This window comes from Excalfactoria chinensis, chromosome 1 (genome assembly GCF_039878825.1).
Source record: "Excalfactoria chinensis isolate bCotChi1 chromosome 1, bCotChi1.hap2, whole genome shotgun sequence".
NCBI lineage: Eukaryota > Metazoa > Chordata > Aves > Galliformes > Phasianidae > Excalfactoria > Excalfactoria chinensis.
The window spans coordinates 145,710,272-145,728,794 of record NC_092825.1 but is presented as its reverse complement, the minus strand read 5'-3'; the positions used below and the strand labels follow the sequence as shown (position 1 = coordinate 145,728,794).

The 18,523-nt window shown below is 45.2% G+C and overlaps 1 protein-coding gene across 1 annotated transcript in view; it reads right to left on the bottom strand.

The window, feature by feature from the left end:
- The window catches only part of TBC1D4 (TBC1 domain family member 4), a 100,821-nt gene extending 89,054 nt beyond the window's left edge, over positions 1–11,767 (bottom strand). Inside the window, exon 1 of the mRNA XM_072354114.1 lies at positions 10,998–11,767. Within this exon, the coding sequence (XP_072210215.1) occupies positions 10,998–11,474 (477 nt within the window). The 5' untranslated portion in view covers positions 11,475–11,767. The remainder of the gene's footprint in view (positions 1–10,997) is intronic.
- Positions 11,768–18,523: the final 6,756 nt, after the last annotated feature.

Genomic DNA, 18,523 nt, shown 5'->3' with positions numbered 1-18,523 from the left:
AGACTAAAGACAACTGCAAATTTGACATGTTTCCGCATGCAGCTCAAATTTCTGCAGCAGATTCCACCATCTTTATGCCAAAGTTCCTACTCCTGACTTCACTGTAGCCATTCATGTCTATCAGCTAGAGAAAACAACCCTTCAGCAGGCATGATCCCCTTGAGGAATGCTCCTGGTGCCTGCAAACAAGGCCAGCTAATCCATGTGCCAACTGAAATTTTCACATTCCCCCCAGTCTTCACGGGGCTCCAAATGACACTAACACCACACACTGAATCTAAGCTAGAAACATGTCACATTCACCTGCTTATCAAATAGAACTGAAAGGTATTTTGACATTTTAATAGCAACAGCACCAGAAGGAACAAGAAACTTCAAGACTATAATTTTTATGACAGAGTAGCATCAAGAGACTGCCGTATTTGAAAGCAGGGTGATATTTAAAGCAGTACAAAAACCCTGAGATGTGATACAGACCTGTAAAACAGTATCACCTCCCAGCAGCTGGTAACCTTTATTGGGAAACTCTGCACAATTCTGGCAGAATAACTGCTGGAAATGATTCTTGATTTAATAGCAGGGTCCTCAGGACACAGACTCAAGCTGCTGACTGAGTGGTGTTGTGAAACCAATCTAATGTAACTGTTCCTGGGATAAAAGCACGAAGCAGATCCTGCACAGCCTAGTGCAGATTCTTGTTGCCACACAACAGCAGACCTTGAGGAGCAAGGATGCACTGAATTTACGCAAGCTGCTCTCTGTAACAAGCTGGAGGGCCCACATGGCAACAGAATGCTCAAGTGCATTAAGATACTTCAGTAGCAGGACACTGTGGAGCTTGTCCTTAATTCCCACAGAACTGGCCAGCAGAGGGTTAAAACAAAGTAGCTTCATTAAAACAAAGCAGACTTGAATGCCTTAAAAATGATGGAAAGAAGAACTTTCGGTCAAAAAAGCCAGATGATCCCAAGTTTAAATCTTACATTTGACATGCTTGCAGTCCGTAATCTAAGCCAAATGAGAGCCATTATATAGATGTGAGCACACTTCAAAACATTACCTAAAAAGACTGAAATACGTAGCATAGCAATAAGCATTATACCAGAGCATTTTAACCTTATTAGGTATACAAGGCTGTGTAGGCACACACAAGCTGTCTATGACTATCACTTTCAAATTCCCATACAGCAACATCAAAAATTAGCAAGGGTATGACATGAAGTAAAAGAACTGAAATGCAGAACAGTGGATGAACACATAGAAACAAAATACTCAGTTACATAGAGAAGCACCAAGCGCATTAATTCAGTGCTTTGGGTTGGTTTCCACATTTCTCACACCTCAACTGTGTTACTGTGTATTTTAAGGACAGCTGCAGATTGAGCAAAAGAGAAAAAGAAATACAAGTAACAAAACTCATATAGGTGGGCTGATATGCTCTTTGTTGCTGTTTGTTTTTTTTTCCTACATCATCTTCTGTGGTGATTTTTAAGAGAGAAGGTCACTGTGGAGGAAATGCATTCATTTTGCAAGCTTCATGCCACCACACTGAACTGCAAGTATTATTTTTAGTTCTTCCATGCACTATACAGAGATGGAATCCGAGACGTGAGAAGGCATCATGCCAGGATGTAAACCCTCTCCTTCTGAGCTGGCTTTAGTCATGTTGCCTTGCACCCACTCGGCTCTCAGCCTCAGGTCAGCATATTTCCCCAGTGCTAAATCTGAGCACATGCACACATACGCCACGCACCAGCCGCGTGTGCTTCATAGAGTGATGATATGGCTGAGGTTGGAAGGGATATCAAAGATCATTGAGCTCCAACCCCCTGCTGTGGACAGGGCTGCCAACCACTAAATCAGGCTGCTCCGGGCCCCATCCAACCTGCAGATGGTTTACAAAAAAAGAAGATCCTATTTACAAACTGCTCAGCAGTGCTCAAGCTGACAGTCCTACTGCACACAAAATTAAGCGATTCCCATTGAGTATAAGCACAATGTTAGACCCGAAGTATTTTCTACAGAAGACACATAGTTTAGAAATTTTCTCTACAAAACCCAAAGTCCTGTACATGAGCCTAAATAAAATGCTACAGAAAGAGCAGCGTATTTCCTGAAAGCTCACCTAAATATCATAAAGAATTTACAAACTAAAGGCAGCAACATCTGAAATTACCTTCTCCTTCTTCTGCTTATTTCAGTTTTGTTTTTTCTTGTTTTCCTTAGTGCAACTCCCAGACCGCCTAAATTGCCACAGAAGTACCATAATATCGACTGCAGTCTGATATTTATTTCCACTTCCAAGTGCAGAAGCACTCTGCACTCACAGCACCATCTCTTTCTAATCTGTGTGCTATCAAGAATTAATTTCTCTATCTTACATTACCATGCCCATAATTTTTCATGCTATGACAGAGCAGGGCAGGCAGGAACCACCAAGCTTTTGGGGCAATGCAGTCCCCCCAGTACACATCAACTTTATACACCAACCTTCAGCATAGAGCACAGCTAGAATTTGTGTGCTTCTTTGTTTCTACACTTCCAGAAGAGTGGTCCTAAAGAAAGCAACTTGTTTCTCTCTGGCAAACACAGCCCTATTAGTATGTGCTACCCTATTTCTATTTTTCTTTGCAAGTTCCAGCATAATTTGATTTCCAGCTTTAAGAATAATCAAGGCAAAGCAAGAAACAAGCCATGAGAAGGCATATCTAAATGTTTCAATGAGTTGCAACATCATGCATACTAGTCTTTCATTGCTCTGTGTCTGAATATTTACTCTGGTTTAGGAATACCCAAGAACCCACAGACCACTGGCTGCTCACAACGTTCACGAGACACTGCTTTTTCCTATTTAAAATGAACACAACAGGAAACCCATATCAAAGTCACAGAGTACATGAAGTATATTTAACATCAGCATCCTAAAAAATTAAATATTTATTAGTCTCGCCAGAGAAAACAAAACTGTGAGCAGTCTGGAAGCCAGTCACTGCTATGCCCCAGAGGATAATATTCTTACTTACCACAACATGTTTTTAGATACATCACAGATCTCTAAACAGCACTGAGCAGATCTACGTGTTCTTGCCAAGAGTATTAATGAATTAAAACAACCCTGGTCATTTTAACTGAGCAGATAGGCCGTTATGGCTTATTGATATGCAAAAATGAACTGTGTGACTGATACGGTAAATAAAAGTGGCAAAAGCAGAGGGAATACCACAGTGACAAGAACAGAAGTAGGGAAAAATACAAGCTTGTATGGTATTAGTTTGATCTCATCATCTAGGAGCTTTTACAAGACTTTTCATACAGCCTTTGAACTCTGAACAAGAATCCTCTGTCATGTTTGCATTTTAAATTAATGTAATCCCTCAGTAAAGTGCAATACGTGCCCAATACTGTACAATCAGTGGTTCCAGAGATGCAGAGCAAGGAAAACCTCACCATGTCACCCTTCCACATCTTCAGAAGAAATCATCCCTAAAAATTCTTTAAGTGTAAAGAAGAGGAATGGTAGGAAAGCAAGTTTAAAAGTCTGTGAGAAAACAATCCATGCGAACAAAGATAAAGGTAACTCACTCTCACAAGTAACTAATAAAGCCAGGAAATGTGGTTTAGTATATACAATTCCTTGGAAGCAATAAGCAAAATTTCTAAATGCAACCCAGAGTCCATTGAAACAAAACATGTCACTTTATTTTTTTTTCCTCTCCAGTTAATCAGCTGAAATATTTTGCCTGTCTTATTCAAGCTGGAGAGAACTGCAGTGCATCCAGGTAACTGCTTATTAATGGGACACCTTTCAGGGGCTCTGAACAAAAAAAAAAAAACACACAATTTAAGCCATATTTTACACGTACTTACTATACATAATCTGCACTGTCTGAACAGTCTTCACGGTATGAAAGCTTTTGAAGCACACCTCAGGTTTTTATTCGGTTGACTTAAGGAACTAAAGACAAGTATAAGAACAGAAGAGACATGTTATGTACCGCAGCTTAAGTCAACACACAACTGAAGTCAACACACAACGCTGCACTTCATGAAGACCCCGGGGCTGCTCTGCTGCATGATTCTTCTCTGCGCAGGGAGAACCCTCAGAGAACAGAGGAATCCCACCAGCACCATCATTCCAGAGAACAGAGCAGTTAACAGAAGTCTTAAATCCTTCCGGTGGTTTCACTTCTAAGAGGGATGGCTTTAAGTAGGCCTCACTTCAAACAACAGGACATCACACTTCACTTCAGGCAAAGAAGTAGAGGGAAGGGAGCACAGCTTCAGATGCCAGTAGATGGTAAAGCACAACTGTGCTCAAAAGGTAGACTGACTGGGTTTTTCAAGCCCAGAAAGCATGAGAAGACTAAAAAGCTGAGACTGTGATTTGAGCTACAACGAGCCCTTGGGGATGCCTGCAAGTGTTTTTGTTTGTTTGGTGGCTTGTTTGTTTGTTTAACATTGTTTTCCCTGTAGCCCTAAATATACTACTAGAACTAATCCCTGATGGTACAAACAGGCTTACCTCTGACAAATGCTGAGACGAAGATTGAATTACCAGACTACTCTCAGACTGACAGGACAACCATGTATGTCTGTTTGCCCGCCTCACTGACCTACCAGTTGTCACCTAATTAAAACACCTGGAAAGGGGAAACAAGTTCACCAATTAACACATTCATACACAAAAGCAATGTACATTGCCTGGTAACCACAACAAGTCACATCCTTTGTGCAGCCTTGATGCAACTACCTCTGCATTTCAAACTTTCCTTTCTAACACTCCTTACTGTCTTCCTACACTTTGAAGACTTCCTCAGAGCAGACACAGTTGTTTATTACATGATCGTGGGGTTTCTTGCATTACTGACACTCAGATTTATTTGGAAGGCATGTTATTATATACAGTCTGGATACATCCATTTGTGCCCCAAAAATAAGGCAGTAGGCATAGTATTACAGCCTTTACAGAACAGAGTATCACACATCCTGTTTAAGATTTATGTTACATCACTTTACTGCTTTCATGTTGTTGTCCAGCTGCCCACAATCACTGTATTATTTATGACTTCTGCAAGAGATCTAGCAGGTCTGGCCCTTGTACCCAATGATCTCCTTGTGGTTTATAAAGATGCCCCAGAACACTGCAGCCAGTGGAGGTAGACAATGCCATAATTCATAGACAAGACAGATGATACATGTCATTACACAGACAAACTCTTCCTTCTCCCCCATCCCCTTCTCTGAATTTGAAAGAGTACGGTGAAACCACAAAACCAGAACCAGGTGGCAAAGGACAGACAGCTGGCGCCATGAGGGGCTCAAACCAGCACTGCTAAAAGTCCTATGACATACAGCATAGACTGCATAGACAGCAGCCTCCATGACAGGCCTCTGAAATTCATCTGAGTTCACCTCACTGCCTTAGAGAAACTCAAGATGCTCAGAGAGATCCGAGCTAACTGGGAAAATGAGTGGAAGAGATGCAAAGAAGGGTGGACTGTACACATCAAAAGCAATACCAACCTCTAAGAAAAAGCAGAGATGGGAAGCAGTCAGTCATGCTACCATTATGCAACGGCTGACGGAAATCAAAACTTTTTTTCTTCAGTATTCACTTTCATAACCACTAATTTTGGTCTGAGAAACCAGCCTAGAAATCAAATTCTCCCTATTGTCAACATATACATAATCTAGCCAAACTTTCTGGCAACTATTTTTCTATTTAATTCTTTTTGAAATTTGAGAAACGGAACTGAAAAACACGGAAGCAACCTCAGAAAAGAAAGCTTGATCTGGTGTGCATAAACGCTGCTTTCCTTAAAACAGCCTTCTTGCTTTCTGATCAGTATGTTGCCTGCAGCCACTCTCAGTGAGCTTACATCATTTCATATGTTTATCATTCTAGATTTTATTTTTCCCCATCTGAAAATGCAGTCCCCGGTAATATTCCTTCTGTTCCCAAATAATTGGGTGGTTTTCAGTAAGTGCAAAAAGAAAAATAAATGAATTAGAAGTATGAATTCAGCAGGTAAGAGAGTACTCAAAATCATTCCTTTTTGCTAAACATGAATTGGAGATAAATGGCTACACAGCAACGCACAGAAACAGTGAACAAATTTGGTTTTATTATTCCTTCAATTTGAGACTTGGCAGAAAATTGTCACAGACAATTTTTTTTTTTTTTCCCAGAACTGGAAATTGAAGATAGCTGTGTGAACCTAAAATGAAACATACTCTTACGTATGATTATCTACGTATTATCTATTATGCTGATTCTGATGTTCAGGAAAACAAAAATGAAACCTTAAGCTCTCAACTTTCAGTTCCATTTCCTAAACCCTGTCAGATATTTTTAAACCAAAGCAATGACAATAAGACTTTGCATTTGAGCCTTTGTAACCCATGTAGGCCGGAGATAATAAGGCTGCTTGCAGAACAATTCTGCATTCATTGCAAGTCCTCAGCATCCATTTTGTTTTGAGCCACAGCTTGTCAGTTTCTCAACTGATGGATGAAATTCTAACCCACACAATCTTAGAAAACATTTTGTTTTGATCTCTCCAAATCCTGTTTTCACAATAAGACAGGGAAATTAAGAATTACCTCTTCCTTCTGCAATCCAAATATGCTCAAGTCTATCTAACCAAGCCATGTATCTCTCTCATTTCCTTCAAAGCCCATTTTTTTCCCCCACCATGCTTGTTATTCCTATTCTAAACAACTGATCTGATGACTTAACCTGTGCAACGTTCATTAATATTAATTGAAACAATGCTGTACATATGTACTTGAATATTCCAAGAGTTTGCATGGATTCATCCCATGCTCCTAAGTCACGTGAAAATTAATGCACAGAACAAATCTGAATAGGAAGTTCACTAACTTTCTTCAAATGTTTCTAACTTACATTTTCTAATCATGAGCCTTACAGGCTATGATTTTATTATAGCATAGAAGCCTCCTTCAGATGATGAAAACTAAAGGTTTTGTCCTGATGTCTCGTTTTTCACAACAAGCTGTCCTATGGCCTTGCGTTGCTGAAACATATCTTACAGACAATTAATGCTCACTTGTGATAGACAAACCATTCTGACTGACCCCGTGCATGGATCTACACAGCACGGATCTGGGCTACAAGCAGGCTGCCTTCTGCTCTTATCTCTAGCCCTCTGCCTCTCCAACTCCTACCACAGCTTTACTTGGTCAGCAAAATGCTCCACTACTTCTGCTTTGGCTTGTGACAACCTCGTCCCACTAACTCATGGCTACAGCAGAACACCACAGCCATGTTCAAGACTCTCCAAAGCCCAACCGTACTGAGGTCCATGCAATAGAGCAATATTCTTTCAAGGCCAGCTCAGACTGGTCCTGAAACCACACAGCAGTAAACACAGATCACTGCTTATAAAGTTTCTACAAGAAACACAAAATGCGCCAAGGAAGTTTTTGCTTAACTGGAGGAAGCATGATTATGCATCCTCACTGATAAGGATCAGTTAGAATATAATTAAATATGAGATGCGAGTTGAAGTTAAAAAATAAAAGAACAACAGCTCGTTAGAAGGGCTCATGTATTAAGAAGAAAGGGTAACAAAAAGTAAATAAAAGTAAAGGAAAGAAAGGGTAAAGCAGATCAGTCCCTTGCCTCCTCTCAAAGATCGGGAAACTGAAGGCAACAAACAATATCAGTCTGTTATATGTAAGAAACTTGGTGGTCCATGGTAAAAAAATCACTGTTTGGTTGAGAATGCTACTCAGAAAGGCTTTTCTTGGTGGCTGACAGCAGGGTATGCCTGCTCTACTTAGAAACTAACTTCTGCTTTACAACAGCAACCAAAAAAACCCAATCTGGTCCTGTGGTTGCAAAGAAAATCTGCCAGATTTAAAAAGAGACAATGCTGTCATCTAAGTCTACAGACAGACTCTGTGCATCCTACGTAATTCTCAAATGACAGCAGCGCAGAACAAACATCTCTGGCTGCTGCTAAGAAGCTGCTTGCCAGCACTAAGCCAGACAGCTACCCTCATCCACTTCAGCTGGCTGCTACTTACAAAAGTTATCAGGAGCAGCAAACACTGCAGTAATTCCAGAGGAAAAGAATAAAAATCTTTTGTTCCCACTCCAGCCAGTCAAAGAGCTCCAGGAGCTTTCCCTCCCCTTGGAGTCGAAGAGTAAAAGAAAGGGACCCTCTATCAAAAGTATCTCAGCATTCACTCCCCCCAGCAGAAGAATCTTAGCATTCGCCTCCATGCAGACAGCTGAGCTCTGGTCTGACACCAAGGTACTGCTCCAAAACAGGAGCCCATCCACTGACTCCTGCTTTTCTGCTCTACCCACAAGTTGTTGGTTTTCAAACAAGAACACAAGCATGTAACCACCTCGTGGCAATATTTTCTGCAGTCAAAGCAAATAACATTAAAAGACGCTGTCTTCCTACCTGATGTTATCAGAGCACATACTGCATTGGCTTTTGATTGATCATCTACTTTGGAAATGTGCAGGAATTGGAAAGATGTATTGGCTTCCTTCTTGAATAGCAGCTCATTTCATATTAACAGTGAATGAACACGCACCGTAGACATGGTGGAACATATCTGATGGGCAAAGCAACGGGCTCAAAGCCAAAAATTTCACCACGCTGCATCTTGAATTACTTCACCAGAGCTGTGATGTTGGAAGCCAGTTGTTACCATCTTACTTTGATGGCTTCATCCACCAATGAAAATGATGGGTAGCCATCTTCTAACTCACAGACCACAGAACAGCTCCTGCATCCTTCCTTCATCCAGAGCGACCCCAGTGTGCTCCTGGACCACCACACCATGGTGCAAGGGAAGTGTTCAGAAGCCAAACCAGCAAATCCCCTGTTCACTGTGCATACTGTGCTGGCACAAGCACAAGGCCAGAAGGAAGGGATGAGCAGCTGAGAGGAGGAGGGCAAGACCCCTTCTCTCAGCAGCAGTGCCAGCTTGTGCTGACTGAAAGAAACCACAGCACAAGATCGAAAACAAAGTCACCTTATAATAACAGATATGAAAAGTAATTTCTAAACTAATACGCACCATGAAGCTCATAACCACAATGGATCAGAAGCATGCACTTCTGAGGAAGTACGTACACATAAAGATCTTGAAAACATGCAAGAACAACACCAATTTTATAATAATTGAGCTCCACAAGAAGATCTTTGGAGCTAGCAACTTGTAACCTGGCTTCATCCACTCAGGACTGAGGTTGAGCAGAAACCCAGAGCAGAGGACTGAACAGACTGAGCCAGCCAAGCCTAGTAACATAACTTAGCAAGGAAATACACTTCTGTATTATTTCCTTTTTGGTACCTGAAAAAAAAGCCTGTTAGAAACCCATGACTTGCACTGCTGGCTGTGCATCTACTACCCTTGTTAGGGCTCATTTGTCTAGGAGCTTGTGCCAAGCTACCCTTGTGTGAAGGCCACCTATTCTTTATTAACAGTTAAAAGGTTAAAAAAACCCATATTGCAGATAAAACTTAGACTACGTTGTCGGAACACGAGAGGAACTTACAAAAGGAAATGGATTCAGAATAATACCTTCCTTCAGTAGGAAGTCTTTACCTATAGTATCAATTTGCATTCATACTATGCACATAGGGACGTTCTCCTCAGAACAAAAAAACAGAGATAAATGGTTTAATCAAAAAGAGCATCTCAAGTGTAAATGCAACCGTGAGAAATACTACACGCAAGAGTAATTTACAGCCAGTACCTCACAGCACAAGGTTGTCCCACGTCACGGCACCAGACCAGAGCTATCCAGTAAATAATGGTCAATCCAAAGCATCTTGCCAGAAGGTCTTGGTTTCTTCAGTCCGTATGCTCACCCTCATAAAGCGACATCTTGGCTACACACTTGCCAGCCACTATGCCTCTGTTTCACGCTCCTTGTGCGTGCTCCCTCCTGACCCCTTCTCCTGGCAGAGCTCAGTAGGGCTGCAGCTGCCAACAAACCTCTGCTTGGAATGCCTCCTGTCCTGCCCCAGAGGACAGCTCAACCCACAGCTACATACACAATCTAAATCCCTCCAACGTAACAAGCTCCGGCAGTGTCTTTGCTCAAGTCAAAATTAATACACTAAAAACTTTTGGCAAGTCCTCTACGTGGTTTTGGTAAACTGCTGTATTTCTAATTGCATGTGTTTTTCATAGAATGGTTTGGATTGAAGAGGCCTTCCTCTAGTTCCAACCCCTTGCCATGGGCAGGGCTGCCACTCAGCAGGTGAGGCTGCAGGGCCCCATCCGATCTGGCATAAGGCACCTCCAGAAATGGAGCACCCACAGCTTCTCTGGGCAGCCTGTGCCACTGCCTCACCACCTTCATAGCAAAGAACATCTTCCTTACTCCTAATCTAAATCTGCTCTCTGTTAGTTTAAGGTCATTACCCATTGTCCTATCTCTATACCCCATCCACATCTTCCTTGTTTTCCTCCACTTTTTAAGTTTGTTTTTTCTTGTCACATACTTCTTCATCTCTGAAAAAACAGGGGAAGGTGTCTCACCTTACTCGGACCAACTACTCTTATCCAAAAGCCTTTGCTGTCGCCATACTAAACCAATGGCTGAACCTGCCTGTCACACCTCCAGACGCGGAGCGGTAAGGAGCTGTTCCTGCACATGTGATGCGTGAGCCAAAGCCCGTTCAAGAGGCAGAAAAAGAGCCCTACTGTTCTTTTTTTTCCCAGCTGGCACTTTCCCAGCACTGCCTCCACCCATACCCAGGGCTGTCCGAGTGTGCCTGAGCACGGCCAGGTGTCCTTAGCATGACCCTCCGGGCCCCGAAAAAACAAGCTTCCGCACCACCAGCGCAGAGCACCATCCGACTGCCCAGCTCCCATGTCACGCTGCTGGTGGCAAAACACAAACCGCCCACCAAGGGTCGGGCTGAACCCCGTGCACGGGACGGGGGTCGCTCGGCATCCCGCGGCCCCAGGCACTGCCCCCGCCCCGCAGCCCCACTCGCCTGATTGGGGTCGGTGGCCCGGAAGACGTGGCAGGCCATGGGGGAGTCGGGGTTGTCGGGTTGCGCCTTGATCAGGTAGGCGAAGTAGGTGAGGTCGTGGCTGTTGTGGATGAAGCGGGCGATGTGCTGCGCCTTGTGCTCGAAGATGAAGACGGCGGGCGCGGGGCTGGCGGGCCGCCCGGGGCCAGGGCTGGCGGGGCCGGCGGGCACGCAGCGCAGCGTGGGCGATCCGAGCAGCAGCAGCACCTCGCGGGCCGGCACGCCGCCGCCCAGCGCGCCGCCGGGCTCCTGCCGCTGCCCGCGCCGCCGGATCTCGGCCATCAGCCAGGGCAGCATGGGCAGCGTGGTGCGCCGGTCCAGGCACGCCGAGCCCACGTACCACAGCCTGAAGCGCTTCTCCCCAGGCGGCGGCGGCGGCGCTTCGGGCTGCTGCTCCAGCGGATGGGAGAGCGGCTCTCCCTCCCCCGGCTTCTCCATGGTGGACACCGCGGTGGAGGCTCGGCCGCGGGGCCTGCGCTCAAGCCGGGCGGCGGAGCCGGGACTGCCGCTAAGCGCGCATTCAGCCGCGCTCCACTTCAGCCCCACTGCAGCTCTGCACCGCACCGCCTTCTCGAGCGGGGTCAGCCCGCGGGGCGGGGAAGGACGGCGGAGTCACCCGCCCACTCCGAGCCGCCCCGGGGAGGAGCGGCGAAGCTACGCCCCGAGAGGGCTGCGGGGCACGGCAGGGGGCGAAGCGGCGGAGTGCGCACTATCCGCCAGGTGCGGCCCGGTCTGGGTGTTCGTCTCGTTCGCTGCGCTGGAGAGGGGAGGAGAAACACCTCGGGAGGAAGGACACGGGGAAGGGGAAGGAGGTGGGGAGTCTGCTGTGCCCAGTGCCGCTTGAGAAAGCTCCGCACTTCTGTGTAATTATATTTTATATTATATTACATTTTCAAGGCCAGGTTGGATGGGATCCTGGGCAGCCTGATGCAGTGAATGGCAACTCTGTCTATGGCAGGGCCTGAAGTGAGCTGTGGGGAATCAGAGCTTGTTGGGCCCTGGGTGCCTTCTTTTTGCTTCCAAGAGGCCCTAGGGCATCTGGAGGTGCATCTCAGGTCCCTGAACTTCACTGGCTTCTAGAATCTGAATCGTAGTGTCAGGAGGGATCCTTTGCCGCCTTTCCCACACCTCTGTAAAACATACTGCTCATCACACCAGGGCTCTGTGTGCACTTTGCTTACTGATGAGTTACAGGGATGTGGTTTAGGAGCCTGATGGGTTGATGGTTGCACTAGATGGTCTTAGAGATCCTTTCCAACTTAAGTGATCCTATGATTCTTTGTTGGCCCACAACATCAGAGGTGGACGTTGATGGTATGTCAACAGTGGCTGAACCTACCCACCAATATTCTGTTACATGTTGTTGCTGTGCAATAGACAGCGGCAGAGTAACAGTCTGACAGAATGGTTTCTGACATGGGAGCGCGTATGGAGTAAAGGTGTGTCACTGAATTCTTTCATGTAGAAAAAATGGCACCCACTGACATCCACTGATGCTTACTGAATGCTTATGGAGACCGAACAGTGGATGTGAGCACTGTGAGGCAGTGGGTGGTGTGGGTCAGCTGTGGCAGCAGTGACAGTGGGTCGCCTCCGGTGGTGCATATTTTTACAAGACTGGTGAAAATGCGTAGATAATGGTAGTGACTTTTTGAAAAATAGTGTTTGTAGCTGGGAATTTGCTTTATCGAATAGTGCTATTGTGCTCTTCGTATCTGTTGTAGTTTACATGGAAATAAATAGGGGGCATTACTTTCAGAGTGGCCTAAATAGTAACTGGACTCCCACTGGGCAGAGCTTTTCCAGATGGACAGCATCCAAACCCAACATGTAATCACCTGATTTATTGGTTTTCCTTGTGGTCAGGCAGTGGAATGGGCTGCCCAGGAAGGTGTTGGAGTCATCCACCCTGGAGGTGTTCAAGGAACGTTTGGACATTGTGCTGAGGGACATGGTTTAGTGGGAGCTATTGGTGATGGGAGGATGATTGTACTGGGTGAACTTAGAGGTCTTTTCCAACCCTGTTGATTCTGTGATTCTGGGACACATCATGCAACCAGTCGCATAACCCACAACAAACAGAACCAATGCCAATACTTGTGACGTTGGCGGTTCATTTAATAGTGTTAAAAGCTCACCTCCTGAATATTTTGTTCTTCTTTTTGACAGGTTAATCATCTGGTTGAATGTATTCTGGTTTATGGATAATCAGCTGCACTTTTCAGCTTTAATGTTAGCAATTGGAAAAGACCTCAAACATAGCCCTTCCCATCACCATCCCAAAATCACAGAATTATAGAATAGCTGAGGTTGGAAGGGACATTAAAGTTCACCTAGTTCCAATCCCCCACCATGGGCAGGGCTGCCACCCACCAGCTCAGGCTGCCCAGGGCCCCATCCAACCTGGCCTTGAACATGTTCAGGGTTGGGGCACCCACAGCTTCTCTGGGCAGAAACATACACTTGTCTTAGAACAGGGCAGCTAAAAGCAAATTAGGGTAGACTGGGCATCACCCGTAACATTTTCTTAGAAGGGTACAAAATAAAGCAATTGCTTTATTGCTATTTTCATGCACATTTTCTGTTTTGCAGTAGATATTATAACTGGGGTATTCAGAACAGATACCCCCTATTTTTTTGTATCACAAACCTACCTGTCTTTAAAATATGTTCTCCATCACACCTGTAATTATCATTCAGCCCTTAACTTTGAATGTCCAGGAGGTTCTGTGCTTCCCATGAGGCAGCTGCAGAGCAGTAACTAAAGCCCCAGCATTAAGGTGTTTAGGAGCACACACCATGCTCCAGCGGCACATCTGGAGAAGACCCATTTACTCACTGGTACATGTTTAATCCAGCAACAAACTGCTCACTTCCTACTTGCTCAGCTCCACGAGCTGCCCCAAATGCAAGTGACAGTGCTTGCACAGCCACCGCTGCTGGCACTAAAGAAATAGAGAAGCATGGGGTGAGGAGGGCAGTAGGACTGCTGCTCCTTTGGGGAGCAGTGGGTCAGTGAGTCAGCCCAAGCGTGAGCCTGCAGTGCAGGCAGGCACTTGAGCGAAGTGACAAATCTCAACTACCAGAGATGTGAACCTAACACTGGATTTACGCTAAAGCTGCAGAGAAACCCCCTCAGGCACTGTAGTGCAAGGATTTTACATGGCATTTTTATCTTTTATAAGACACTGAAAGTATTTTATGATTTCTGTTTTAAGAAGGAAAACTGAGAGGAACCAAATGTGGCAAATAAAGTTCTTAAATTGTCACCAATATGCCAGTTAGGTTGAGCTCTTTGGTTTCTCCTTCACTTTGGTTATTTGAGATCTGGGTATATTGATCTATCTAATTTACTTTTATTAACAAATTCTTTACACAAATTCCTTTGAAGACTAAAAGAATCCCTATAAACTCAATCACTCATACTTTAAACTACCTTCAAAACAGAATTCTCAGATGTTATTCCAAACAGTTGTCATACTTTCTTCTTGTTTCAGTGTTTGTATCTTTCTCTGAACTAATTCTTCATAGTAATCCCATTAGCCATCCATTATCCACTTACTCTGTCGTTTCTTTCTTACTCTTCAGTCTGGCCATGTCTTTATCCCCCATCTTGCCAATAGTGTTTCATGGGAAACTCTGTCCTCTAGTTACATACCTTTGGTTCTTGAAGCTATTCCCTTTTTCTCGCTTCAGTCATAAGATTTCATGCACCATGAAATAAAGCTTTGTAATTAATGTTATGCTTACCATGGCATTCCTTTGCACATCAGCAAGGCTTTTCACCTCTCTTTATGTTCATCATGTAATTTCTCCCTTAGTGTTTAAAATTATAATGGTATCAAAAACACCATCCTCTAGTTCTTTGAACTAGAGTGCCTAATTCTGCTTGTGCGGTCAATGGGAACCAGAAACTTTGGGACTCAAAAGAAAGCAGCTTTCCATAGTTCTTATCAACACTTATGCAGATGTATAGAATCATAGAATTCTGGGGGTTGGAAGGATCTCTGGAGATCATTGAGTCCAACCATCTGCTAAAGCAGGTTCCCTCTGGGCAGCCTGTTCCAATGATCTGTTGCTGTCAAAGTAGAGTTCTTCCTTATATCCATATGTAACTTCCTGTATTCCAGTTTGTTCTTGTTGCCCCTTTTCCTGTCACTAACGCTGAAAAGCGCCTGGATCCATTTACTTGACATCTGCCTTTTAGATATTTATAAGCATTGGTAAGATCCCCCCCTCAGCCTTCTCCACGCTGAACAGTCACAGGTCTTTGAGCCTTTCCTCCTGAGGGAGATGATTCAGGCCCCTCATCATCTTTGTTGCCCTCTGCTGGTCTGCCCTCTATAAGTTCCCTGTCCATGACTCGGGAGCCTAGTGCTAGATACAGAACTCCAAATGTGACCTCACCAGGGCAGAGTAGCGGGGAAGGATCACCTCTTTCGACCTTCTGGCCACTCTCTTTTTAATGCACACAGAATACCATTGGCCTTCTTGGCCACAAGAACACACTGAAGGCTCCCAGCCAACCTGTTATCCACCAGGACACCCAGGTCCTTCTCTGCAGAGCTCCCTTCCAGCAGGTCAGCCCCTAACCTGCACTGATGCATGCAGTTATTCCCCCCTAGATGCTGGACTCTACACATGCCATTGCTGAACCTCATAAGGTTCCTCCCCATCCAACTCTTCAGCCTGCCCAGCTCACATTTGTTCTTGACAAAAGAGCAGCTTCTCTCCATGTCATCCCAAACAGAAGAAAGTGTAAATGCAGTACCTGTGCAGAGACACAACATATAAAGCTGCTGATGAGACACCATAAGTATTTTCATTTTCTGTTTGATTTACTAGCCAAGCTTCTGGAACCTAATTATAAAATTCAAAGTAAACTTTCTGCTATAAGATCTAAGGTGGACAAATCACTATGTTCAACATTTGCCAAACAATGTGCTGCAAATACACATTCTTCTGGTCAGATCACAGACTATATCACCAATCAGCTTTCTGAATTGTTGACAATCTGCCACTGACCTTGGTGGCTTATTCAGTCAACATTAGATCTCTCAAAATATTGTACATTATTCAAGTGAACAAGTATGGACACAGTTAACTGTGCTTGTGAACATTCTGGAATTGCTGTGGAGCCCAGCTTCAGGGCAGGTAAGACTGCACTGGGTAAGGGACCTAAAGCAAAAAAAGCTGACTAAAAAGCTCTTTTTAGCGCTTTTTTTTTTGAAGCCAGCAAAATCACTGTGCTGGTTCAGGGGGGCTGGCAGCTTGTGGGCAGACTGCTGAGCCAGCAGGGGGTGAAGCTGGCACTGCCCACTCTTATCTCTCAAGCTAGACTTTTGTGGAGATGTTTTTTGATGGAGCGGGGCCATGATCTGCTGCAGCTGGAGCTGAGCAACCCAGTATGCCAAGGGGTTACTTGAACTGACTCTGATGGGAGTTAATGAAGAAGTCTGGCAACAACCAATCCGAACTAGGACACGATGCCGAAGGGAGCCAATCAGGGCTCAGTTGCATTTGTTTAGCACTATAAGAATGTTCATCTTGCTGTAGGGGTGTGAGGTTTTCTTTTGTTCTGCATAATGAAGCTGGAAGACAGATATCACTATATTAGTGCCAGTCCGCTATTCTATCTACCTAGCTGTAGGCGCTTTGGGAGCTGTCTCCTTGCCCATTCATCCTAGTTGTCATCGCTGGTGGCAACAAGTAGCACCCAAATGTGGAGGGAGCGGACAGGGGGAGGAAGCGAACCTGGAAGAGTGTGCTGATTTCAACGCGTCAGGAGCTTAAAGGAAAGTGGAGGTGGGAGTTTCAAACTGAGGCGCCACGTATGACGGTAAGCTGGATCAAAGGCTGATCACCTTTGCAGTCAGGAGACAGACTAAACTAGTTAGAACATGGAGACATAAGCAGCATTGTAGTTGCTTTGTGGCATACTCTATGAAAGAGGTAACTTTGGAACAGTTGTGAGACTTGTTTAAGTGGGCTAAGACCAGAGAGCATTTCCCAGAGACATCGGTGATTTTCACTCCCAGTGAGTGGCACAAGGTTGGTGACACCCTCTGGCAAGTGACTCTCAGCTCGGAGCTTCACAGGAAAGTGGTGTGGGCTTTGGGGACCACACGGAGAGTTGTTAACACTTTGCATGATATGCAAACCGAGAGACAAGTAGCTGCAGCAGCTGTGCATGCTCTGTCCGGCAGTCTATTGCCCTCATCCACGGGGTTTGCATCGCTGCTGGATACCCCGATAACTGGGCAGTCAGCACCCATCGCTGTGCAGCCATTGGATGTAACCCTTCCAGCAACTGACAACGCCGACAGTGGGAGTGAGCTGGAGCTGCCGTGAGCGAGTTTGACGATGAAATGCGCTGTGAGCAGCAGCAATTAGAGGAGGCTCAGCACAAACTGGAGTCTCTGTGGTTGGTTAGTCCTGGGCCAGCCCTGCCACCTCCGGAAAACCCCATGGCACCAGAACAGGGGACAGCGTGGGGGCCTGGGTGGGACCATTAGAGAGGGATTGTGTGGAGGCATTGTTGGCAGGAGATTATAATGCAGCAGCTGCAGTCACCTGCCCGTGTTGATGGAGCAGCAGAATGCTAGGGGGGCAGTTTTCCAGTTATCCAGGTTTAGGGTTTTCAGGGTTTTGGCCCTGCAGCGAGCATCACAGTTGCTTCCCACACCCCAGCAGAGCACCTTCCAGCATTACTGGAATGGGTGTTCCCACAGATACAGCCTCATAGTAGTGTGCAGACCCTAATGGAGGTATTAGGAGAGTTGATACGTAAAGGCTGGACCAGAATAGTGGATGTTAGTGGCAGGGAGCCCAATTCCATTAGTATACTGATAACACAGGAGGACTTTGAGTGGTGCCTTCAAAATTCCACCCCTTTGCAGATGAGCTTATTAGGTTATTCAGGACAAGTGAACTCAGAGCAGGTGAAGGGTGCGCTGTGGCACATGGGCAGCCAGGCTGAAGGTCATGGAGAAACCAGAAACGGGGATCACGGTGTTCACGGATGCGAGAAGAGTACATACAGGGAGACTGACATGAGTGTGATCACTAATTCAGCTTTTGAAAATCATGCGGCAAACTGAGAAGAAAGCCTGGAAACTGGATTGAGCATCGTGTTGTTTGTAAAATTGGCTATTCCATCTGGGATGTAATTGCTTGTAAAGTTAGTTATTTCTCAAATTACACCACGCTGCATATAACTACCAGGCAGGTGCGTCCATCAGGGCCCTTATTTGGTTATATACGAACACAGTTCCACAACAAGAAAGCACAACATTGAAATCTTATGCTGTTGTCTGCACTCTGCACCTAAAAACTGTCACGGAGTCATTCAGATCAGTCTACGTCCATGACAGGGGGCAGTAGGCCGATGGGCCCCTCCCAACCCCAAGAATGGAAAGGAAAGGGGAAAGTGGTAGGGAGATGGGAGTTGGGCTCAAGAAAACAAACAGAGCAGCAACAATGATCTA